This window comes from Saccopteryx bilineata, chromosome 9 (assembly GCF_036850765.1).
Source record: "Saccopteryx bilineata isolate mSacBil1 chromosome 9, mSacBil1_pri_phased_curated, whole genome shotgun sequence".
NCBI classification, from domain to species: Eukaryota; Metazoa; Chordata; class Mammalia; order Chiroptera; family Emballonuridae; genus Saccopteryx; species Saccopteryx bilineata.
The window spans coordinates 69,828,946-69,854,858 of NC_089498.1; the positions used below are offsets into that span (position 1 = coordinate 69,828,946).

A 25,913-nucleotide genomic window follows, 5' to 3' on the forward strand; every position below is an offset into this window, starting at 1 on the left:
GCATTTATTTTTTTATTTTTTAAGTAAATTTTGCAAATATGGTAACAATGCCAAGTCATATTTTTCTGAAGTGGTAAGAGATTGCTAGAAATAATTCTCTAAACAGATTTGACAAAACAATAAAACTTTACATGAAATCAAGGAAACCAATACAGGATTGTATTTGTTGTTGTTTTTTAAGTTTTCACCTATATTATGAACTTAATTATGTTCCTCAAAAATTCATATATTAAAGTCCTCCAAATCCCAGTACCTCAGAATGTAAGCTTATTTGAAGATAAGCTCTTTAAAGAGATGATTAAGTTAAAAGGAGGCTGGGTGGAGTCCTTATTCAATGTGACCGATGTCCTTACAAGAAGTAGAAACAGCAGGGGAGTTCATGTGCAGAGAAAGGCCATGTGAGGACACAGTGAGAATGCACCCATCTGCAAACCAAGGAGAGGCCTTGGAAGAAACCAATCTACAGACACCTTGATCTTGGCCTTCTAACCTCCAAACTGTAAGAAAATAAATATCTGATGACTTGCTATATAATCAAATAAACCTGGGAGGAATATAGTTCCTCAAATAAATAATCTTTTAAATTTATAATTAAATTTATTTATATTAAAGTATAAATATCTATTCAAATTATTTTTAAAATATAGTTGAATTATACATTCATTACGAACCTTGGAAAAATTATTTATTTCATTCTGTGAGGTTTAAACAAGTAATTTCACATTTCATTTCAAGTCCAGAGTCAGAAAACATTTCTTATACATCCAGCACAAATAGAGATCATCACATATCAATGAAATATTTAAATACAGAGATTGATTTTTAAGTGGATTTCTCTAAATAACATGAACAGGAAAACACACATAATACAATGTTCTTTGGATCTAAGAGCCTTAATTTATTCAAATATTAGAAGAACTTTGCCTTCTAAAAGTTTTTCATTTAGAAAACATTGTGAGAATGGGTTAAAAGATGAAGGAATCAACTAGTACTCAGCAATTCACAAATGTGACAGATAAGCAAGACAGTTTAAAGATTTGAACAAAAACTTCATGCTAGCAGCACGAGATGGTCTTGCTCACTCACTCTCTCCTACAAAGCAGGGACATTTTATATTTCATAGTTTCTAAATTTCCTCAGGAGTTCTGAAGGAGCATCCCCTGACCAGCGGAAACGAAGATGCCAACTGTTCACATCTGAAAAGCCTTTAAAGGAGAGAAGAGAAGATTTTTAAATCCAAGGTAGGAACAAGTAAGTCAAGCTTATAATAGTAAAACAGCTTGCTGATAAGATGTCACTGCATAAGTAAAATGTAAGGGTAAGTCTTTGGTATGAATTATTAATATCTCACAGAAGCTGATTAACTTAAGCAGACTATTGAATTCTTATGAACAGGGATTAGTTTATATGGATGAGAGGATCTCACATGCTTAAAGTTAATAATACAAGGATATTTATAGATGCCTCCAGTGGTGGGAATTTTGACCATTCACAAAAGGAATTGAAAACAACTTTCAAACAGCCGTCAAAATAAAAGGTTAATGGTAAAGGATCTCTGGAAAGACAAGTAATTTATTCCATAATACTAAGATTTATTTTTTTAGTCTAATAAACAATTTTGTTGAAAATTAAATAAAAGGTCATTCTCCTTCTCTACTAGAAAAAGTGTAAATTGGCAAAACTCTTCTGGTAGGAAACTTGCAATATTTATCAAACTCATTAAAATGTAACCCAATAATTCTACTTTTAGAAATTTATCTTAAGGAAACAATCATGAATGTGCTCAAGGGTTATAACTGTACAATGTTTATCATTATACCTTTTATAAAATTTTTTTAAGGGAGAGAGACAGAGAGAGAAAATGAGACAGGAAGGGAGAAATGTGGAACATCAACTCATAGTCACTTTTAGTTTTTCACTAATTGCTTCTCATAAGTGTCTTGACTGTGGGGCTCCAGCCAAGCTTGTGACCCCTTGCTCAAGTCAGCAACCTTGGGCTTCCAGCCACCGACCTTTGGGCTTAAGCCACCGACCATGGGATAATGTCTATGATCCCATGCTCAAGCCAGTGACCTCGCGCTCAAGCTGGTGAGTCCATGCTCAAGCTAGCGACCTTGGGGTTTTGAACCTTGGACTTCAGTGTCCCAGGTGGACACTTTATCCACTGTACTACCACAGGTCAGGCTATAAATGCTTTTAAAAATCAAAAACCCTTCTAAGTCTTCAGCTATACAAAGCTGGTTAAAAGGCTTTGATGTCATCATTAACATTTTTTTAATATATATTTACAATCACAGAAAAATGCTCATAACATTGTTAAGTGACAGGTAGTTAGGGAACAGTTTAGACAGTATGGTTTTGTTTTTAAATTTCTTATTTCCATGTATATTTATGTAAATTTAAAAAAATTACCCCTAAATGTTAATAGTAGTTATCCTTGGATAGTTGGAATAGATGTAATTTTCATTTTTAATACCCTTTTTGTTGTTTACCTGTATTTTGCTATTTTTCTGAAATGAACAAGAAAGCCTTTTGTCATTTTTTTTGTTTGTTTATAAAATTGGTAATGAAAAAGCAGGTTATAGAATAATAAACAAAATATGCTTCCATTGATATTTAAAATATTACCTAAAATGTTATCTGAATGTCTAGTCAGGAAAAATTTACTCAGAATAGTTGACAGGGATTATCTCAGAAAAAAACCAGAATCTGTTTGCATTTTCTTTAGAATTACCACAGAAAACAAATATAAAGAATTTGCATTTGAAGAAAAAGCACAAAGGAATTTCTTTCTGACAATCTGTAATTGAAAAACACACACAAAATACGTACAATATGATCCTTTTAGTTTTAGGTATCATAACATATAATAATATAACAAAAGATCAGTAATAGATATGTTCTCTAGGGGGTAAGATTACAAGTTGCATTTTCTTTCTTTTGCTTGACCATATTCTCTCATCTCATCTACTGCTAGGCAGACCCACCTGCCAGAGGAAGCCTAGGCCTAGCAAAGCCTGGGCAGGTAGATGCCCAGAGGACATGGCTGCACACCAACAGCATCTGCTACATTTAATTTTTTGTTTGTTTTTATTCCAAGATATTATACAAAATGATTTGAATATAAAATTGTATTTATCAGAAGCCATAGTTACTGCATATTTAAATGAAAAGAGAGTAAAGGTGAGATTTTTCTCACACACTAGTTATCAGTTGCCATGATCTATATTTTACTGGTTGCAATGCCAGTCAGAAGATGAAGGGGATTGTTTGATGGCCGCTCATCACAGAAGAGGCAAACTGCTCATCACACAAAAGGCAAACACCACAGTAAATATTAATTATTGCTTGAAGAAGTTTACAAATATGCTGAAAGGGTTATGTGAGAGGGCTCTCAGGATTTGGTAAAGCTGACATGAATAATATTTCTTAAATGCTGAGTTTATTCATACTACAGTCAATGAAATTATAAGTAAGTATGCAACTATACTTTGGTATATCACACTCCAGCACTACTCAGAACAGCCAATACTATCTTTGTTTTGGGGGTTTTGTTTTTGTTTTTAGTGATACAAAGACAGATCCAGGTAGGGAAAGAGATAAGAAGCATCAACTCATAGTTGCAGCACTTTAGTTGTTCATTGATTGCTTCTCATATGTGCCTTGAACGAGGCTTCAGCTGAACCAGTGACCCCTTGTTCAAGCCAGTGACCTTGGGCCTAAGCTAGCGACCACAGAATCATGTCTATAATTCTACGCTCAAGCTGGTGACCCCTCACTCAAGCTGGTGAGCCCACACTCAAGCCCAATGAATCCATGTTCAAGCTGGCAACCTTGGAACTTGGGACCACAGCATCCCAGGTTGATGCTCTATCCACTGAGCCACCACTGGTCAGGAGAGACTAGCCAATAGTCTCTTAAACAACAGGAAGAAAATACTGGTAAATGCAGTCTATTGCAAAATTTCAAACTTTATTCTCCAACAAACAGCTTCTCAGAACAATGATCCTCCTTCCTCTCACCCCCTCCACTTCATTCCTTGACCTCAGTAAGAGAATACACTTCACAATGTGAGGGCATCAAACTGACATCACAATTTATACTGAGTGAATTATGATATATCAGCTGTCAAAAACAATGCATTTATTCTAAATGTAAGAGTCTAAGGAGAAGTCCTATAATAATAAATTCTGACATTTAAAAAATACTATGGGCCTGACCGGGTGGTGGCGCAGTGGATAGAGCGTTGGACTGGGATGTGGAAGACCCAGGTTCAAGACCCCGAGGTCACCACCTTGAGTGCAGGCTCATCTGGTTTGAGCAAAAAGCTCACCAGCTTGAACCCAAGGTCGCTGGCTCGAGCAAGGGGTTACTCAGTCTGCTGTAGCCCCACAGTCAAGGCACATATGAGAAAGCAATCAATGGACAACTAAGGTGCCGCAACAAAAAACTAATGATTGATGCTTCTCATCTCTCTCCATTCCTGTCTATCCCTCTCTCTGACTCTCTGACTCTGTAAAAAAATACTATGTGCCACATCTATTTTCCACATGTTATTTACTCCTCAAAAAATCTACTTAAGTTAATCAGTTACTGTAAGATATTAATAATTCATACCAAAGACTTACCATTTGGCCCACCATGAAAGCTGGAACGCCCACCAGTGGGCAGTAGGGACCAGGTTGACCAGCACTGCAAAAGTGGGCAGTTTTTGTAAAAAGTTTGACGACCCCTGGAACTAATATTTTATCCATTGTACAGTGTGTCCGTAAAGTCATGGTGCACTTTTGACCGGTCACAGGAAAGCAACAAAAGACAATAGAAATATGAAATCTGCACCAAATAAAAGGAAAACCCTCCCAATTTCTGTAGGATGATGTGGCAGCATGTGTGCATGCGCAGATGATGACATAACACCGTATATACTGCAGAGCAGCCCACGGCCATGCCAGTAGAGATGTGGATGGTACAGAAGATAGTTCAGTGTGTTCTGTGGCTCGCTAAATTCGAATCCATGACCAAAGTTCAATGTGAATATCAGTGCGTTTATAATGAAGCGTCACCACATAGGAATAACATTACTCGGTGGGATAAGCAGTTGAAGGAAACTGGCAGTTTGGTGGAGAAACCCCGTTCTGGTAGGCCATCAGTCAGTGACGAGTCTGTAGAGGCTATACGGGATAGCTACCTAAGGAGCCCTAAAAAATCTGTGTGTGAGCCCACATCGAACTGCACTGAATAGGTATGAAACTGGGAGAGTTTTCCTTTTATTTGGTGCAAATTTCACATTTCTATTGTCTTTTGTTGCTTTCCTGTGACCGGTCAAGAGTGCACCATGACTTTATGGACACACTGTATATGGGTAAGAAAATTCAGAGAGGTTAACTCTTGTCAACATAGGAATGTCCAAACCTGTAGAGAATTTTTATAAAAATGTATTATTTGAGTTAAACAGAGGTATGCTGGAAGCAAGATCTCAAAACACAGAAAAATCCTTCCCAGAATAACAATTTGCAGTTTCTTTTATTCATTTGAGATTAAGGAAGGAATGTAAGAAAGATATCACAAAGGTGGGGATTGGATTACAGGTTAAGAATATGTGCTCCTTTGAGGGTGGTCAAGGATTAGGACGAATCTGAAAAGAGGCATTTTAAAGGTGTGTTAACCTAGAGTCATAGAAGCAATGGACAGGGCTTGATTAAGGCAAAGATAAGCCTTTCACTAAAGAAGATACATACCCCACCATGGTTTGCTCAGTTAGGAGTTTATGAGCAGATCACCCTGTGAGGTTCTGTTCCATAGAACCTCATCCACATTCACTTGCCCAAGTTCACAGAACTCATCAGTGGAAGAAGCTGGGATCTGGTTCCAGCGACTATGCTCTTAGCCACTGAGAACATAGAGGCATGTGCTCAGTGGATTGCCATTCTGTACTTCTGAAGCCCTCGTAAATGAATATATACTGTATTTGTACATGCTGGTATTAGCACACAGAACAGTGTGGAAGGGGACACACCTGGGCATCTGCATAGGTTACTTTGGGGGGTAGAAGCAGAGAAAGATGAGAGACTGGGGTAGGCACTAAGTTATTGTTTATATATGATTCTTCAAACTTTTTAAAGACTAGCTCGCTATTTGGGAGATTTTAACATATGTAAATAATTCTGAGGTCACTATGTCAAAATCTCAGATTTGCCCGGTCAAAGCACATGTGGAAGTTGATGCTTCCTGCTTCTCTCCCCTTCTTTCTCTCTCTCTCTCTCTCTCTCTCTCTCTCTCTCTCTCTTTTTCTCTCTCCTCTCTCTTTAAAAATGAATAAATAAAATCTAAAAAAAACATATGTAAATAACTTTTAAAAGAAAGAAATTTTCAGGCTTTTATGAGAGATTCAAGTGGGGCCTGAATCTCTGAAGTGTCCAATTTCCCTAGTTCTGGTGAAGTCAGATTTAAGTCTGAATCTAAAATAGAAAGTCATGTGTTAGGGACAAAGAGATCTGAACATTTCAAGGCTAAAGGGACAAACATTGCATGTTTGCCTGTGTGTGCATGTGAGTGGGTGTTTGTATGTCTGTGTTTGCTTAAAACACTGTTTTTTTGACATTTGGCTTCTGCTTTGATCAGTTGGCTATAACCACTTCCAGTTATGAGGCTGATACAGTCAAAAGACGGACTACAAAAGGATCTTTTGGGTAACCAGCAGAGATACCTAAATCAAACTCTAAGAATCTTTATTCCCAGCAAGTAATGAGCATTAAAAGTTCTCTCAAAAGAGTGATTTGAAGTGACTATTTCTAAAAAGACTATAATTCACCACAAAACATCTAATTATCTTCTTTTATTAAATAAGTGTTCAAGAATGGTTAGGAACCTTCTGCTTAAAGGCTAAAATTTAATGTAATATTGTATCACAACTCTGAAAATCAATTAAGATTTTGAAGGATCGTTACAGTGTGTGTACATAACACACCTATCTATACAAGACACACAGTGGGATGGCTATATAGACAAACAAAGAACTTATAATAATAGCTCACATGTACCTAGGGCTACTGCAGGCAAATCACTGTGCTAAGCATTTTGCATGGATCTCCTCATTTAATCCTCATAATAAGTCTTTAAGAAGGTGCCATTATGATTTCCTATTTTGTAGATGAGGAAACTGAGATCTAGAGAAATAACTTTCACCAAGTAATACCATAATTAGTAGAGTCAGGGTGTGTAGCTTGGGATCCAGGAGTGCAATCTCCTAACACCTGCTTCAGGGGATCTATAATGATTCAGAATGTCTACAGAGTTACTTATAGATAAGGTATCTTCTCAAGATAGTACAGCGCCTTAGAAACAGACTGAAACCAAATTGCCTTAGTTCAGACCCCTGCCCCGCCACATGCAAAACTGCACAGACTTGAGAAGATTATGCAGCTGCCCTGGGCTTCAGTTTTCTCATCTGTAAAGTGATGTTGTAATGTTGATACCAACCAACCTCACAAACTTATAGTAAGAATTAAGTTAATTAATATATGTAAAATTAACATCAAATGAGATAATAGATGTAAAATAATTTATGCAAGCCATTCCTGCACATAGTAAACTCTCCAATAAATATTAGCTAGCTTTATTTCAGTGACAAGGAAGACACTCCCAGAAATATCTTAAATTTCCTTTGCCAGGAATGTATTGAAGAATATATCTTTTAGTTTCTGTTTCAGTGCTAAGCCAGTATCATTTAAGGTGCCAAACCAATCCTCAAACTTGACAAGACTCAGATTTTCTCCATGTACAAAGCTGATGACATGACTTACTTGAAGAATCTGGATTCTGTGGGGAGAGTGGCATCTTTAGGGACTCAGATTCCTTTTGCTCCATTTTCTCTGTGGTTGAAGCCTGTCCTTCTTTCTTTATTTCTCTTTGTTCGTTCTGTTCCTTGTTTTCAACCTCGTTGGTATGAGTCTGGTCAGTTTCTTCCAGCATCAGATCTTTTTTACCTCTGACAGCCCAGTGCATTGACTGCGTTAATTAAAAGCAGAAACATAATATAACATCAATATTATATCGTATTCTATGTTTACATTTAATATGTGGTAACACCTACCTGTTATTACATTGCTAATTATCAGAATGTTAAACTTGACAGTTAATCAGATATTAATTAATTAATCCAGACATTAGTTAATTAATCTTTCCTGATTTAGACGACTAATGATATATGGAGAAATCAATATTATGGTATAGAGCAAAGGGACTGGCATCAGACAGGTTCAAAGAATTAGACATTTCCTCAAAATATTAAACCTAGAATTACTATATGGACCCAGCAATTCCATTCCTAGGTATATACCCAAAAGAACTGAAAACAGATATTCAAAGAAACATTTATCCATAAATGTTCATTCACAAAAGCCAAATAGCAGAAACAACCCAAATGTTCATCAACTAGTGAATAAACAAAATGTAGTATATCCATACAATGGAATATTATTTGACCATAAAAAAGGAATGAAGTACTACAATGTGTATAATCTCTGAAAACATTACGCTATATAAAAGAAGTCAGGCCTGACTGTGTGGTGGCGCAGTGGATAGAGCGTCAGACTGGGATGTGGAGGACCTAGGCTCGAGACCCTGAGGTCACCAGCTTGAGCATGGGCTCATCTGGTTTGAGCAAAAGCTCACCAGCTTGGACCCAAGGTCGCTGGCTCAAGCAAGGGGTTACTCTGTCTGCTGAAGGCCCAAGGTCAAGGCACATATGAGAAAGCAAGCAATGAACAACTAAGGTGTCACAACGAAAAACTTATGATGATGCTTCTCATCTCTCTCCATTCCTGTCTGTCTGTCCCTATCTATCCCTCTCTCTGACTCTCTCTCTGTCTCTGTAAAAAAAAAAAAAAAAATCAGACACAAAAAGCCACATATATATGATTCCACTTATATGAAATATTCAGAATAGACAAATCCATTTAGATAGACAGCAGAGTAGTGGTTACCAGGAACTGGGGGAGAGGGCAATAGGAAGTGTTGCTAGTGAGTATGGGGTTTCCTTTTGGGGTGATGAAATAGTTGAGGAATTAGATAGTGATGATGGGAGAACAACATTGTAAATGTACTTAATGTCACTAAATATTATACTTTAAAATGGTTAAAATAGTGAGTTTTATGTTATGTGTATTTTACCACCAAAAAACAATGCAGCTGGCCCTGGCCGGTTTGCTCCGCAGTAGAGCGTCAGCCCCGCATGTGGAAGTCCCATGTTCAATTCCTGGCCAGGGCACACAGGAGAAGCACCCATCTGCTTCTCCACCCTTCCCCCTCTCCTTCCTCTTTCTGTCTTCCCCTCCTGCAACCAAGGCTCCATGGGAGCAAAGTTGGCCTGGGTGCTGAGGATGGCTCCATGGCTGCTGCCTCAGGCACTAGAATGGCTCCAGTTGCAGAGGAGCAACACTCCAGATGGGCAGCGTATTGCCCCCTGGTGGGCATGCCCAGTGGATCCCTGTCGGGCACACGTAGAGGTCTGTCTGCCTCCCCCTGTTTCTCACTTTGTAAAAATACAAAAGTAATAATAATAATAAATAAAAATGAACAAAACAATGCAGCTGTGTGTCTTGAGTCATGCCCGATAATTATTGTAACTACTGTTGTGACCTTCCATTCAGCCATGATCAATCAGGGTTGACATCAGAATTCTGGCAATAAAAATATTAGAATTCTGGATTATACATCTCTTTAAGAAAAATGCATGTCCCAAAGCAGGAATTCAATCAAAATTTACGATGAAATATTTGTCCTAACTTTAAGTGAGTTCACTTCCTATATACTTTCCTAAGTCCCGTTATCTTCAGGTTAACAAGAACTTATAAATTTCTATTGTTTTAAAGGACAGTGTGAATGTCTGTGTGTACACTATATGAAAGGTTTCTGGAAGGAAAGACAAGAAACTGCAACGGTGACTTTCTGGGAGAGGAGAATAGAACTGGTGTCTGAAATAAGATGAACTCTCTTCTTACTACATATCCTACTATATTGTATTGTTCTTTTATTATAGTTTAATTTACAATTTTTAAAATATCAGAGGTTATAATCAACAGTGTTGGTTATTGCCCATTGATTTCTGGTATAACTTTTATATTTTTAGACATATTCAAGATCCAAGAAGCCTGAATACTCTCCCTGGAAACCTGATATCATAGAATTGTGTCAAATATGCTGGCGGAGGTCATTTGCCCAGTGATTTAACCGTGTGATTTTACCAGTGTAATTCTGGCTGTGTATAGATGTACCCATATTTTTTAATTGATCTTTATTTATTGATTACAGAAAGGGAAAGGAGACAGAGAGACAGAGAGAGACAGAGAGACAGAGAAAGGAGCAGGAAGCATCAACCTGCTGCTTCTTGCATGTGCCTTGACCAGGCAAGCCTGGGGTTTTCAACTGTCAACCTCAACATTCCAGGTCAATGCTTTATGGACTGCACCACCACAGGTCAGACTTCCATGATTTAATATTACCAATCAAGTGATCAAAGTAATGTGTTCTGTAACAATTCAAGAGTATATAATGGACACTGTGCTTTCACCTCTGACCAAGCTCTTGTTACACTAGAATAGCCTGTTCCAGAAATAAGAAAGACTGATACATTGAGTCAACAACAAAACCTTCATATGTCCTGCTAATTGTAGCAGGTTTAAAGTTTATGTGACTCTGACTAATCACATTAGCTTTATGTTACTGTTAACTAACCAAATGTTTCAATTATAATTATAGAAACAGGAGGCCGGTATCCTGCTTAATTTAGCCGGTTCAGTTGCCAGAATGTCACTGAAGCCAAGACCCTTATCAGAACTGACAAGAATGATCCTGCATTCGCTGTTGCTCACTTCCCAATATAGAATGGCCTCTCTTCCTTTGATCTCTTTGTTCTGCCTTCCTGGGGTTGTCAGGGCCTTCCCCTTTTCCTTCTTATAAAAACCCTCAGTGCTGCCTGCGCTGAGATGTTAAGATAGGTTTTTGAGGACAGGAGTCCCCCATCTTCTCAAGTCACCAGCATTTAAATAAATTTCTTTGCTTCTCATTAGCACCTGTCTCAAAGTATGGTTTCCATGGCAGCAGGCAGCCGGACCTGTGAGCTGTTTCCTCATTTCCTCAGTTTCATAGTGGAATTTAGAATAAAGAAGATATCAAAAATGGGTTTTCCAAATGGCAGTGTTCGTTCAGTCAGAAGGACTGAGGAACAAAGGTAGGAAGGAGATAGAGTTACTTTTCCATAGACCCTTTTATACCCTTTCTATCTTGTGTCCCGTATATGTATTTCTTATTAAAATGTTTAGTATGGGATAGATGGGTGGATGAAAGGAAAAAATAAATAAATACAGAATGAGAAAGAGAGATTGAGAGTTCGCTGTATCAAGAATATTTTGCCTGGCCTGTGGTAGCGCAGTGGATAGAGTGTCAACCTGGAACACTGAGGTCACTGGTTCGAAATCCTGGGCTTACCCAGTCAAAGCACATACAACAAGCAAGCGATGAATAACTAAAGTGAAGCAACTATGAGTTGACATTTTTCACTCCCCCTCCCCTGTAAAATCAATAAATAAAATCTTAAAAAAACAAAAAGATATTTCAATTAGAATAGTTAGCCCTGGCATCAACCAACATAGTAAATAGAACTGTTTATTTTCCTGATATCCAGAGTATTTGTTTCCTATACTACAAAGAAAGAGAGAGAAAGCAAAGCAAAGAAAAAAACATTGATTTTCTGAAGTCCAAGGCTTATTGAATTAGCTCAGAAGTTGTGACATTTAAAACGGTGCCAGAACTGCAGAAGGGGCCACTGTTTCTGCTACACACCTGCCCCATGTCGCAAGGGGCATCTCGCTCTTAATACATAGTGTACTGCTTTCTTGGACAGTCTGACCTTATTTTAAAATACTGGGGTTGCCAACTTCTGCCTAGGGCACTACTTTATTTACCAGTTTAAACAAAACAATATAGGGAGGCAGAGGCTGAATATTACATACATGGCCAAATTGTCTCACCCAACTTTTTTTTTTCTTTTTTAAGAAACCAAATCCTGCTTCATAAGGCTGAGTGGCCATTATTGGTTTCTCTGCTAAATTATGAGGTACCAGGGGTGATGTGGGGGCGGGGGTGTTTATCAGCACATCGACATCTTAAAGAGTTAGAGAGACACCACAATTTCTTACCATCTGTCTCAGTACACTAATACTGGCCTCACAGCAGGAGCCAGGAAAAGAACCTTGCCAAGAAGAAAGGGAATATGCAAAGGGGTAAAATGCTTTCTTGGAATCTTTTCAATAAATCTGTTCATCACAATTTTTAAAGAAAATTAGGAAGTGGTAATAACATGATGTTAATGAATAATAACCAAAATGGTCATAAATAATAGCATGAAAAGGTAGATATACAGGGGGTCCTTGGGTTATGACAGTCTTGACATATGACATTTCGAGTTTATGACGTTCACTCCCATAAAAACTTAGTACAGGTAGAATCATCTCCAGCGTCTCCTGCATGTTCCTGAGACAATCCAGGTTCACCTGACCCAGTATCTCCAGCACCTTCTGCAGGTTCTCCTGCATCTCCAGCTTCCTCCTCCCAACAGGTCACTCTCTCCCACCTTGCAGTGACCCTTCCAGTGTGCAAGCCAGCCACAGGAATAAAGGTATAACATTTTTGGATATGCACTTTTTGTCATTTTTTTTCTGTTACTACAGTATAATGTCCAGTACCGTATATTTATGTCCTTTTCCTTTTTCTGTGGCTTAGTTGTGTTTTTATGTTCTAGATTATGATTTTACAACTGTGTTAGGATAGGTAAGTGACTTAGGCTAGGGTGTATTTCGACTTACACCAAAATTCTGGTTACGTCACTGTCGTAGGAACAGAGCTATGTCATAACCCAAGGACTCCCTGTAGTCAAATACAGATATATAAATGTATAGGTAGATACATATGCATAAAATAAAGACATATGGACAGACTGGAGGGTCATGTGGCCTTGATATACCCTAAAACCATAAGTATGTTGAAACCCTCTGCCTTAATCCCACCAGAGAAGCCTTTTCTTTCCAACTGCAAAGGAGCATTATCCTGAATCCTCTTCTCCAAAAGTAATCAACCCACTCACCTCAAGATCCAGAATTACCCCCATAAAGCTATTACAACTACCATTCAATGTAATTGGCTTTCACACTAACAGATAAAGAGGATGGAACAGTGAAAGGAAATGCACCAAAATATCAATGTGGTTACATCTGCATGACAGGATTATAAAGCTTTTTTTCTTTTATTTATTTATAGGCTTTGGGGGTGTTTTCTAAATTTTCTATAACAAGATTACATATATGTATTTCAGTTAGGCAAAATGGTTTCTAGCACGTGATTGACCTACCTGCCTATCTTAAGAAGCAGTTGCTCTCATACCTGACCAGGTGGTGGCATAGTGGATACAGCATCAACCTGAGACACTGAGGACCCAGGTTCGAATGCTGGCTGGAGCGTGGGCTTATACAGCAGTGTAGGGTTATTAGCTTGAGTATGGGATCATCGACATGATCCCAAAGTCACTGGCTTGAAGTCTGTGACTTGAGCCCAAAGGTTGCTGGCTTGAGCGAAACAATCACTAGCTCGCCACCCCCTCCCCCCATCAAAGCATGTATGAGAGAAGTAATCAGTGAACTAACAAGCTGCAATTACAAGTTGATGCTTCTCATCTCTCTCCCTTCCTGTCTGTCTGTCCCTCGCTCTAAAAAACAAAAAAGAAAGAAGAAGAAGAAGAAGAAGAAGCAGCATCTCTCAGTGACCTCCAGCTCACTCCAGGCGGGGTGTACAGTATCACCTGAAAGAAAGTTCTTACATACATAAGTAGGCCCATTAAGTTTTGTACTGCCTTGTACTACATAGCTCTTAACAAGCATGTGCCACTTAGCCAAAAGCCACCTCTGCTCCTGGAGGACATTCATACATCAAGTCCTCATCCCCTTTCAGGTATAGAGAGCCAACCTTTTTTTTTTTTTTTACAGAGACAGAGAGAGAGTCAGAGTGAGGGATAGACAGGGACAGACAGACAGGAACGGAGAGATGAGAAGCATCAATCATTAGTTTTTGTTGCTCATTGCGACACCTTAGTTGTTCATTGATTGCTTTCTCATATGTGCCTTGACCGTGGGCCTTCTGTAGACCGAGTAACCCCTTGCTTGAGCCAGCAACCTTGGGTCCAAGCTGGTGAATTTTTACTCAAACCAGATGAGCCCGCGCTCAAGCTGGCGACCTTGGGGTCTTGAACCTGGGTCTTCCGCATCCCAGTCTGACGCTCTATCCACTGCGCCACTGCCTGGTCAGGCGAGAGAGCCAACCTTTTGATGTTGCCCAAAGTTCCCTTAATAAACTGTTTAATTCTGAAGTTGTCAGCCTCTTTTTTTAGTCTCTCAGCTTCATCCTCCTTTGAAGGTCAGTTCAGACCATATGAGAAAATTTTCCCAATATTTATAATTAGATAAAAATTAGAATTCAAATATTAAACCTAGCTAGGACTGCCAAAATATACATATGAAAGGGGAGCCTCTGGGTGATAGTAATGTATGTGTTGAGAAGGATGATTACAGAGTACTGTATACATTTCATAACCACTTCCTAAATTGTAAATATAGGTGTTATACATTTTTCGGTAGGTTTATTTCAAAATTAAAATGTTAATTTTGCCTGAACTGTGGTGGTGCAGTGGATAAAGTATTGACCTGGGATACTGAGATCCGAGGTTCAAAACCCCAAGGTCACCAGCTTGAGTGCAGGCTTATTTGGCTTGAGCACAGGCTTGCCAGCTTCAGTATGGGGTTGCTGGCTTGAGCACAGGGTTATCAACATGATCCCAAGGTCACTGGCTTGAGCCCAAAGTTCGCTGGCTTGAAACCCAAGGTTGCTGGCTTGAGCAACCTTGCTCATGATTGGGTCCAAGTTTATTAAGGGAACTTTGGGTTGCTGGCATGATCCCAAGGTCACTAGCTTGAGAAAGGGGTCATGGATTCAGCTTGAGCCCCCCAATCAAGTCATATAGGAGAAGCAATCAATGAACAACTAAAGTGATATAACTACAAATTGATGCTTCTCATCTCTTTTTTCCTGTCTCTCTTTCTCATTCTCTCTCTCTCTCAAAAATAAATAAATAGCAACAAATAAAAAATTAATAAAATAAAATCAATCAATAAAAAACTTTTTAAAATGCCCTGGCCCAATGGCTCAGTGGATAAATCCTCATGCCCATGTGTGGAGGTCATAGGTTCAATTCCCAGCCAGGGCACAACTCTCTCTCTCTCTCTCTCTTTCTCTCTCTCTCTCTCTCTCTCTCTCCGTCCCTCCCTCCCTCTCTCTTTCTCTCTCCCTTCTTCTTTCTCTCTCACTCTTTTTCAAATCATTGAAAGATAAATATTTTCTTAAAAGGATTCAGGGCCTAGAAAGCTGAAAGTGTGAGTTGTAAGTGGCACAGATGGCCTGTATACAATATATCGACTTTATATCTCAGTGCTCCTCTCTTAGAACAAAGTGCCTATAGTATGCCTTAGATGGGTTGTGAGGACTAATGACTCACCTACAATAAATGCTTTCAAAGCCCTCAGTGAAAAGATATTCTGAGATAGCAGTCTTACTCATCCATCATCTTTATGAATAAATCAGAATAAAGCATTTTATTATCAGCCTCTAGATGTGCTGATCCCAATTAATAAAATATCCAAGGAAAAAATCAAACTTTACCTAACCGATACAGACACCCTTCATGCTTTGTAGTACAATCAAAAGACTAACATAAGAGCAATGCTAAGCAGCTTGGTTTGCTGGGACACATATAGATCATTCATTTTTGTGTTTACAGAGTCTATTTTTTAGTTCCACTAGGGTATTAGTTGGGCACAACAATATTAAACATCAAGTAAACTATTGTGGAGTTACTCAGTTTGATACAATGAGTATCAATAGAAATATCAAATTATAGTAATTGAGAGAGTCAATGAGGAATACTAGGGAGGGAAGAGACTGGACAGTAAAATAATGGACTACAGCAGGCAGAAAATCGCTGTGTGCATGGAGTGAACTAACACTAAATAGACACCAAGCTTGGGTGCAGAGGCCACTGTCCCACTCTGTTAAACTGGTATGCTCTTGTCTGCCTTCTTAATCAACTTGTTTACCAGCTCTCCTCAATGGGTTGTTAGTTTCTTTTCTTTCTCTTTTTTTTAATCTAGGAAGCCATTTTCTTTCTTTCTTTTTTTAATTGATTGATTTTAGAGAGACAGAGAGAGGAAGAGAGAAGCATTCATTTGTTGTTCTAATTAGTTGTACATTCACTGGTCACTTCCCATATGCGCCCTGACCAGGGTTCGAACTTGCAACCTTGGTGTTTCAGGACAATGCTCTAACCAACTGAGATAACCAGACAGGGACTAGGAAGTCATTTTCTTAAATTCTGTACCTAAGTCAACACTGGAATAAAAAAAGAGTGTGTCTATATGTCAGGAAACATTGAGACAAATAGAAAGAATATCAATGGACTCAGGTGAGCTATGGGTCAGCTAACAACTATTTTAAATTGAAAGATTCTTTTTTTTAGTAGTTTTTTTCTTTTAGCAAGAGAGAGAGAGAAAGAGAGGAAGGGAGAAAGATGAGAAAATCAACTCATAGTTGCATCACTTTAGTCATTCATTGACTGTGTCTTGACTAGGGGGCTCAGGCCAAGCCAGTGACCCCTCGCTCAAACCAGTGACCTTGGACTTCAAGCCAGCAACTATGGGATCATGTCTGTGATTCCACGCACAAGCCAGCGACCTCGTGCTCAACCTGGTGAGCCTGTACTCAAGCCAGATGAGCCCACACTCAAGTTGGTGACCTCAGGGTTCTGAACCTGGGACCTCAGCATCACAGGTCAACACTCTATCCACTACACCACCACCAGTCAGGCAAATTTGAAGGGTTATTTTTATCCTGGATCTCTAAGAGTACTTTTTTTTTTTTTTTTTTTTTTTTTTTTTTTTTTTTTTTTTTTTTTTTTACCTGCCTGGGTGATTGTTGACCTGGTTTTGGATAACATCCAATTAGGACAAACTGCCTCTGAATAAGTCCGAGGTGCTGAACTATACACTTTTTCCCATCTGGCCAGAAAAACTGTGACTATACAGGCATAATAGGAAGCTTCCCTGGTAGTCTGTAGCCAATGCACTCATCCAAAAACCCTTTGTCCAGCCAGAAACAGTTGGCAAAGAGGTCCACATGAAGGTGACCGGCAGCCCCAATAAGCCATCTCAGAAACAATCAATTGGTCAAACAATCAGTTCATCAAAAGTGTGTTTCTATTAACTCATTTTTTTTATTGACTCACTGATATGAGAGAGAGGAAGGTGCGGGAGGGAGAGAAAGAGAAACATCAACTCTTCCTGTTACTGGAAGAAGCCAGGGTTCATGTTGCCCATCGTCCCTTTAGCCAATTTATGAGTAACAGGTATAAGCGTCTTTAATCAAGATTGTCAGCAATTCAAGTGGGCAGAGCACTCAGGTCCAAAAAACTTTCTTAACAGTCTCAGCTGACTGACCAGTTTATGTTCTTTTGGGGAAGGTTAGTAATTATTGACTATGCAGTTAATCAGGTAGTAGACTGCAGGTGGTTGGAATCTGGCGTGCAGGAATGTACCTCAGGATGCTTGTTTGACATGAGCGATGGCCTTATAGGTATTCTTTAACTTTGTCTCTAGGGCACTGGCATCTTGATTTTGGGAACCCATCTATAAGACTTCTTACTTTTCTTGGAAGAACATAGTGCAAAGATTATATTGTTCATGAGACAGGCTATTTATTCTTGCTAAGAATTATTATTATTGAATCCTTTAACTCATTATATTTGGAAGGACATGAAGGAGGACATAAAGATTAAATTCCATATTTATGCTTTATTTTCTAAACTATGAGTATATAAGAGTTAACTCCTAATATACTATTAAACCCTTACAGTTCCACATAGTTGTTCCATTTAGTTGTGTATTTGTTGATTGCTTCTTATAGGTGCCCTGATTGGGGGGTTGAACCCCTGACCTCAGTACACCAGGATGACACTTTATCCACTGAGCCACCCAGCCAGGGTCATTTCTATTAACGCTTTATAAGATTTATAGCAATTTATATGGCATAGAACAATTTTAACACTTGTGAGAATTTTTCTCAGTGTTTTCTTTTGACTGTGCCCAACCACTTTCCCACAGCATTCTAAAAGGAATTCTGCCATATATGTTGAAGCTAGAGGGAGAACAATTTATACTCTGAATCCCTTGGGCTAAAACCATTTAGCTTGACAATGATAAATTTTCATAAGATTCTTTGAGCTAGAAAGGCATCTGTTTTCAAGTTATCCCAAGATCCCAAAGGCCCTGATTACAGAAGCCCTCACCCCATATCCTTTTTTAAACCAACATCACATACCTAAATTTAAATTCCTATCAGATGGTCTCATATGACTTCTTAAAATATTTTTACAAATTAAACTATCAGGAAAAACTTCTAAAAAGGAAAAGAAAAATAGTTAGTCAAATTGTTAACATAAGCAGGTAGCTAGATATTGATGGAAAAAGAGAGCAAAGGGAATTGGACATTACATTTAATAAAAATTGGAAAAGCTGCCTGACCAGACGGTGGCGCAGTGGATACAGCATCAGACTGGGATGCCGAGGACCCAGGTTTGAGACCCTGAGGTCGCCAGCTTGAGCGCAGGCTCATCTGGTTTGAGCAAAGCTCACCAGCTTGGACCCAAGGTCTCTGGCTCGAGCAAGGGGTTACTCTGTCTGCTAAAGGCCCATGGTCAAGGCACATATAAAAAACAGTCAATGAACAACTAAGGTAAAAAACAAAATTGGAAAAGTCTGCTTCAGTAAGAAGCTTCAACATCTCATTTACAATTTGGACAGCCCACAGGTACGCCCAGCTAAAGAGATTAACACTCCCTTTCTCCCCTATGTAGGGAGGACTAACCAGGTTTTCCAATTCCCCAGATTAAAACCAATTCATACCCAGAATATGGAGAAGATGCTTCTGTGCTACACTTTAAGGCATGTGCAGTGGAAGCCAGAATGGTGGCCATAGAGGCCTCTCAGTCTAGTCTAGAAGAAGAATCTGATTGGCTATTGGGAGGAACCAACACAAGACACAACATTTTAAAGAAATTGATTGGTTGGCTTAAAGGAAAGCTAGTTCTTCTCAGCCCAAAAATATAAACAGAGGCCTTTTTTACTCTTTCTGCCCTTTTTTTTTTTTGTCCTTCTCTCTGCCTTCCTGCTTGAGAATGCACTTGTCCCATTTGCTCCCATGCTGCGTGGGCTGGCAGCTGAGCAATTTCCCAAGTACAGGCTTTGAGAAGCACCTGAACTGGACTGAGCTTTAATATGGGCTAACCCATGGCAAAGAAAATCTGGATTTTAGTCTTTATACTGGGCTTAATGAAGACAAGAGTGGACTTTTTACTTGGCAGGACAAACGGAAAGAAGACACTGGGAACCTGGGAATAACCTTCTATTTCAACCCCAAATAAATCACATTGCAACAGCCTAAGAGTATCCAAATGCAGGTGCTTATAAAATTTTATTTTTGTGATACTGTACAAGAACTACATTTCTACCAGCATCAGAACCAGCATCAAAGTAACAGTACTTAGCATGGGAAAAGAAAATACCAGTTACGGTTTCACCATTCTTGGATTATAGAAGTGTGTTTCTTAAGCCTGACTGGTGGTGGTACAGTGGATAGACTACTGACCTGGGGCGCTGAGGTCCCAGGTTCAAAACCTTGATGTCATCAGCTTAAGCGTGGGCTTATCCAGCTTAAGCACAGGCTCACCAGCTTGACCACGGGGTTGCCTGCTTGAGTGTGGGATCATCAACATGATCCTACGGTCGCTGGCTTGAGCCCAAAGCTCGTTGGCTTAAGCCAATGTTGCTGGTTTGAGCAAGGGGTCACTGGCTCAGCTGGAGCCCCCTGGTCAAGGCATATATGAGAAAGCAATCAATGAACAACTAATGTGACACAGCTATGAGTTGCTTGCTTCTCATCTGTCTCCCCTCCTGTCTGTCTCTCTCTCACGCTAAAAAAAAAAAAAAGAGAGGAAGGAAGAAGGGAGAAAGGGAGGGAGGGAGGGAGGGAAGGAGGGAGAGAGAGAGAGAGAGAGAAACAAAGAAAAAAAGAAAGAAAGAGAGAGAGAAAGAGAAGGAAGGAAGGAAGGAAGGAAGGAAGGAAGGAAGGAAGGAAGGAAGGAAGGAAGGAAGGAAGGAAGGAAATGTGTCATTTGAGGAATCCTCCCAGAGGAGATTCCTGAAATGCAAACCTATATGTGATGCTGCAAAAATGCACTGTGATTTGTCCTGCCTTGAAGCTATTGGGACTGATGTTGCTCCCTCCCAATGCTTTTCCTTCAAGAAGTATTATACTACTTAAATAAAGAAGCATAAACACAAAGTTGATGATGTAAAAGATAGAATTTATGCGATTTAACACTCTGTGTATAGAGCAATCAAACACGCAAATGTGTTTTAGATAAATGTCACCCACCTTAAGTTATAACCATTTTATTATCAGAATGGCATTAGTAATATATATACCTAATCCAAACACCCCAATGGCAATGTTTAGCTACATAAGGATAGACAATCTATTAGGTGATGAACAATACTAGGTATAACAATCATTAATTTTTATGCAGCAATGAATATGGAAGGCTGAACAAATGAAATGTACCAATACAGAAAGCAACAATTAAAATGTTACAGAGAGAGTTAAAGATTTTACATGCAGAAGTCACTATGAGGATAAGGACAGAAAAGAATGAAAGGAAATACACAGAAAGTCTAACGAATGAGGTACAAAACACCTGCAACCGGGCATACAGGATTCAAAATCCACTGACGAAGAGAAAGAAAAACAAGTTGGAAGCAAAAAGGTATGGCCAAACAAAGAAGACAATGCAAGAAAAAAACCATTACAAAGCAGAAAGATGTGCATCTCATCATTTTTGTACCATAAAATAAGAATAACTCCAAAACCAAATGCTAGCCCAGCATACTATATACTTCAATTTTGCTGACAAGATAAATGATGTAGCCAGTAAGATCTAAAATGTAATTATTGTAAGAGCTCAACCGGTTCCTAGTTAAGCTAAATTCAAAGCAGAAATGATGTGTTTGGAGACAGGAAATTAGTATTTAATGGAAAGACATCAGCAATATAAATTAAAGCAAGGATTTAGAGGAGAGTTTTGTTTTTTTTTTAATCCACAGCTAACTTGATATTAATGATTAAAATTAAGTAACAGAGTTCAGTGGATCATCAAAACTGTGAACTGTAAATCAAAAGGCATTAGAAGAGCAAGGGTCACTAATTCAGTTGCAGGTATAGTGTCACACACAGCAGAAATAGAAATATGATCATGTAGAGATGGTAGAACAATATTTATTTAATCAATGCCAATAAGTCCTTTTGGGTATACACAATGTAAAAGGAAAAAATCTTATGCTTAAGTATGTGACATTAAGTCACTATTTTAAAAATATTCTCCCTAGTTATTCTGGACATAGAGTGTGGGGCTAAAGTAGGTTTACAGTTATGAGTATGTGAAACAGAATTTATTCTTGTATTATTATTCATTATTTTATTATTTTCCATACAAGCAACTGTAAACCTACTTTTGCCCCACTCTGTATATTCAATAATCATGTAGTTAGTTCTTTATAAATAATTAACTCACTTAAATCATATGAATAAACACGCATTCCAAAATGAGCTGAAGAAAAGTTTATATTTTATGCAGAGTGACTTTAACTATATATTTTGAGAATTTTGCATTGTTCTTCCTGATTTCTTCAAAGAGCCTTCCTGATTATTACAGATCTTTTATCAATAAAAAACAATTTGTTCAAGTTTTCTTAAGATAGAACTATTAGCCCTGGCCGGTTGGCTCAGTGGTAGAGCGTCGACCTGGCGTGCAGAGGTCCCGGGTTCGATTCCCGGCCAGGGCACATAGGAGAAGCGCCCATTTGCTTCTCCACCCCCCCCCCTCCTTCCTCTCTGTCTCTCTCTTCCCCTCCCGCAGCCAAGGCTCCATTGGAGCAGAGATGGCCCGGGCGCTGGGGATGGCTCCTTGGCCTCTGCCCCAGGCGCTAGAGTGGCTCTGGTCGCGGCAGAGCGACGCCCCCGGAGGGGCAGAGCGTCGCCCCCTGGTGGGCAGAGCATCGCCCCTGGTGGGCGTGCCGGGTGGATCCCGGTCCGGCACATGCGGGAGTCTGTCTGACTGTCTCTCCCCGTTTCCAGCTTCAGAAAAATACAAAAAAAAAAAAAAAAATTGTTCAAGTTTTCTTAAGATAGAACTATTAAGAAGGAAATTTAAAGGTAATTCTGATGGGTTATAATTTAAAAGATGTGAATCCAGACAACAGCATGGTGCCTGCCAGGGGAAAGGGGGCTGGGGGAGGTGGAAGAGAGGAAAGGGGGTAAATGGTGGTGGAAGGAGACTTGAGTGGGTGGTGAGCACACAGTATAATATACAGATGATGTGTTATCGAGTTGTACACTTAAAACCTATATAACTTTTTTAACTACTGTCACCCCAATAAATTCAATTTTAAAAAAAAGATGTGAATCATTTTGTAGACTAATTCTAAAAAGTGTCCCAGAAGACTTGCTATATGGTAACTTCCATATTGTTAGTCTCGTGTCATAGAGAAGTGTCCCTGTGAAAAAAAAGCTGGATGGTAAGTCATGCCTCAGAATGTAAAAACCTTTAAAATTGCATTTAAAAGGTTTATAATATATAAAGGCCAATGTAAAAATAAAATAAACATATAACACAGTAAGTATAGTGATTATTTTGATATTTAGGTTTTTCTGATGGCATAAAGAAAGATAACACAATAGTTTAAGGCCCCTCTGAATTGATTCAATAATTCTTTAATCAGAATTTAAAACAGAAATAATTTACAAATAATTTATAGCTTTCTTTGATGAATCAGACCCTGTTTATTTATGGAGTTTCTAAGCCTTGACAAAGAACAGGCTGATATGAACTAAAAAGATAGAGGAGCTTAATTTGCAATTGTTCAAAATTCAGCAGTATTATACGAGCAACTTCAGAAGCACAGTTATCAGAATGCATAATACAGTAAATGATGATGGGGAGCATATATAATAAATCAAGCAGCCAAATAGACTCACAAGGATATCACGGGCTCTTCTGACACTAACCTACCAAATTTCCCTTCACAGGATTTCGTAGACATTGACTGAGTTTCATCCACATCCTATCACCTTCTTGGCCTTCTCCTTCTAATTCCCTAATGTCTCTAAGCTACTATGTTTTGGTCTAACCACTGGGAAGCCTGAGCTTCATATATTCACTTCATCCCAGAGAGAAACCTACTGTTTTCACTGAGTCACTCAAAGCTTCCCACTGCTGAAATGGCATCGACATCTGGCTCCTTCGCCAGTGGTCATAGCGGGCTCGACTTTCTTCGTTAGTCAGAATCTCCTTTGCCTTCTGCAGCTTCTGAAAAGTCTCCACTGGAAAACAAATGAAAAAATGAGTACGTCTCTTTTGGAAGAGTTATTTTAAACTCTTAAACATTTAGACTGATCTCACTGGATTACGTCTCTGCTACTTAGTAGCTGTGTGACCTTGGGTTAGCTCACCGCCTCAAACTTAGTTTCCTCCTTTGTAAAGTCTATCATAAGGACAAGTGAGATTGTGTAGGTAAAGTGCTTAGCTCACAATTTATCCACTCCCCTACTGAGATCCAGTAATGTACCAGGTGCTGTTCCAAGTACTGATGACACAGGTGTGAACAATGAACATGACCTCTTTAGTACAATAGACATTTATAAACATCGAAAAAATTATAATTTTGTCTACTAGGAAGAAAACTACCTTTTCTCCCCCCCCCTTTTTTTATATTTATTTATTTATTTTTAATGGGGTGACATCAGTAAATCAAGATACATATATTCAAAGATAACATGTTCAGGTTATCTTGTTGTTTAATTATGTTGCATACCCATCACCCAAAGTCAGATTGTCCTCTGTCACCTTCTATCTAGTTTTCTTTGTGCCCCTCCCCCTTCCTCTTCTCTCTCCCTCTCCCCCCTCCCCCCGTAACCACCACACTCTTATCAATGTCTCTTGGTCTCACTTTTATGTCCCATCTACGTATGGAATAATGCAGTTCCTGTTTTTTTCTGATTTACTTATTTCACTCCGTATAATGTTGTCAAGATCCCACCATTTTGCTATAAATGATCCGATGTCATCATTTCTTATAAAAAAAATGGGAAGAGGATATGAACAGACACTTCTCCCAGGAAGAAATACAAATGGCCAACAGATATATGAAAAGATGCTCATCTTCTTTAGTTATTAGAGAAATGCAAATCAAAACTGCAATGAGATACCGCCCCACACCTGTTAGATTAGCTATTATTAACAAGACAGGTAATAGCAAATGTTGGAGAGGTTGTGGAGAAAAAGGAACCCTCATCCACTGTTGGTGGGAATGTAAAGTAGTACAACCATTATGGAAGAAAGTATGGTGGTTCCTCAAAAAACTGAAAATAGAACTACCTTATGACCCAGCAATACCTCTACTGGGTATATACCCCCAAAACTCAGAAACATTGATTCGTAAAGACACATGCAGCCCCATGTTCATTGCAGCATTGTTCACAGTGGCCAGGACATGGAAACAACCAAAAAGCCCGTCAATAGATGACTGGATAAAGAAGATGTGGCACATATACACTATGGAATACAACTCAGCCATAAGAAAACTACCTTTTTTTTTTTTTTTTTTTTAAATAATTTTATTTTTTTTAATGGGGTGACATCAATAAATCAGGATACAAATATTCAAAGATAACAAGTCCAGGGTATCTTGTCGTTCAATCATGTTGCATACCCATCACCCAAAGTCAGATTGTCCTCCGTCACCCTCTATCTTGTTCTCTCTGTGCCCCTCCCCCTCCCCCTTTCCCTCTCCCATTCCCCCCTCCCCCCCGTAATCACCACACCCTTATCAATGTCTCTCAGTTTCACTTTTATGTCCCACCTATGTATGGAATAATGCAGTTCCTGGTTTTTTCTGATTTACTTATTTCGCTTCGTATCATGTTATCAAGATCCCACCATTTTGCTGTAAATGTTCTGATGTCATCATTTCTTATGGCTGAGTAGTATTCCATAGTGTATATGTGCCACATCTTCTTTATCCAGTCATCTATTGACGGGCTTTTTGGTTGGAAAACTACCTTTTCTAACAGTAGTCGTCAGGGATGGTAGTGACCAAACCAGAGGAACATTATAAATAAAAATACCTATGGCATGGCAATTTAGAGGAAGTAGAGAATTCTAGGGTGGCTGGAAGACACAGGGCCAGGAAGAGAACAATAAGGGCTGGGGCTGTTGTGTAAGCCAGGACCCAGTATTAGGGACCTCAGAGGTCAGGCTGAGGATCTTGCTCTGTTTTTGCCGTAAGAGCAACAAGAAGCTATTGGGAGCTTTTAAGCACAGGAAATAACATGGTAGATGGTTGATAATTGGTAGCTTGGTCACTGATCTATTGACCAGTGGTATACAATAGAAACCTTTCATGGCCCTGTTAAAAACACTTCCAACTTCATTTCTGCTCCTGAGTCAAGTTAACTTCACTTCTGCTCCTCAGTGAAGTTAAACCTTTCTATAGAGCAGGATAGAGGATCAATATAGGAAAATCAATTGTTTCTATATATTAGCAATGAGCAATCTGAGAATGAAATTAAGAAAATAATTCCATGTACAGTAGCATCAAAATGAATAAAATATTAAAAAGGAAAGGAATAAACTACTTAGGAAAAATGTT

At 38.8% G+C, this 25,913-nt stretch overlaps 1 protein-coding gene across 2 annotated transcripts in view; it reads right to left on the reverse strand.

Moving 5' to 3' along the window:
* Positions 1-652: 652 nt before the first annotated feature.
* The window catches only part of DNAJC12 (DnaJ heat shock protein family (Hsp40) member C12), a 46,065-nt gene continuing 20,804 nt past the window's right edge, over positions 653-25,913 (reverse strand). The window contains exons 3-6 of one of the 2 annotated variants that reach the window (XM_066243570.1): positions 23,447-23,586; positions 7,803-8,007; positions 4,629-4,692; positions 653-1,205 (exon numbers count right to left, since the gene is read on the reverse strand). In XM_066243570.1, the coding sequence (XP_066099667.1) occupies positions 1,127-1,205; positions 4,629-4,692; positions 7,803-8,007; positions 23,447-23,586 (488 nt within the window). In that variant the 3' untranslated portion in view covers positions 653-1,126. The remainder of the gene's footprint in view (positions 1,206-4,628; positions 4,693-7,802; positions 8,008-23,446; positions 23,587-25,913) is intronic. The other variant, XM_066243571.1, reaches the window with a different exon arrangement.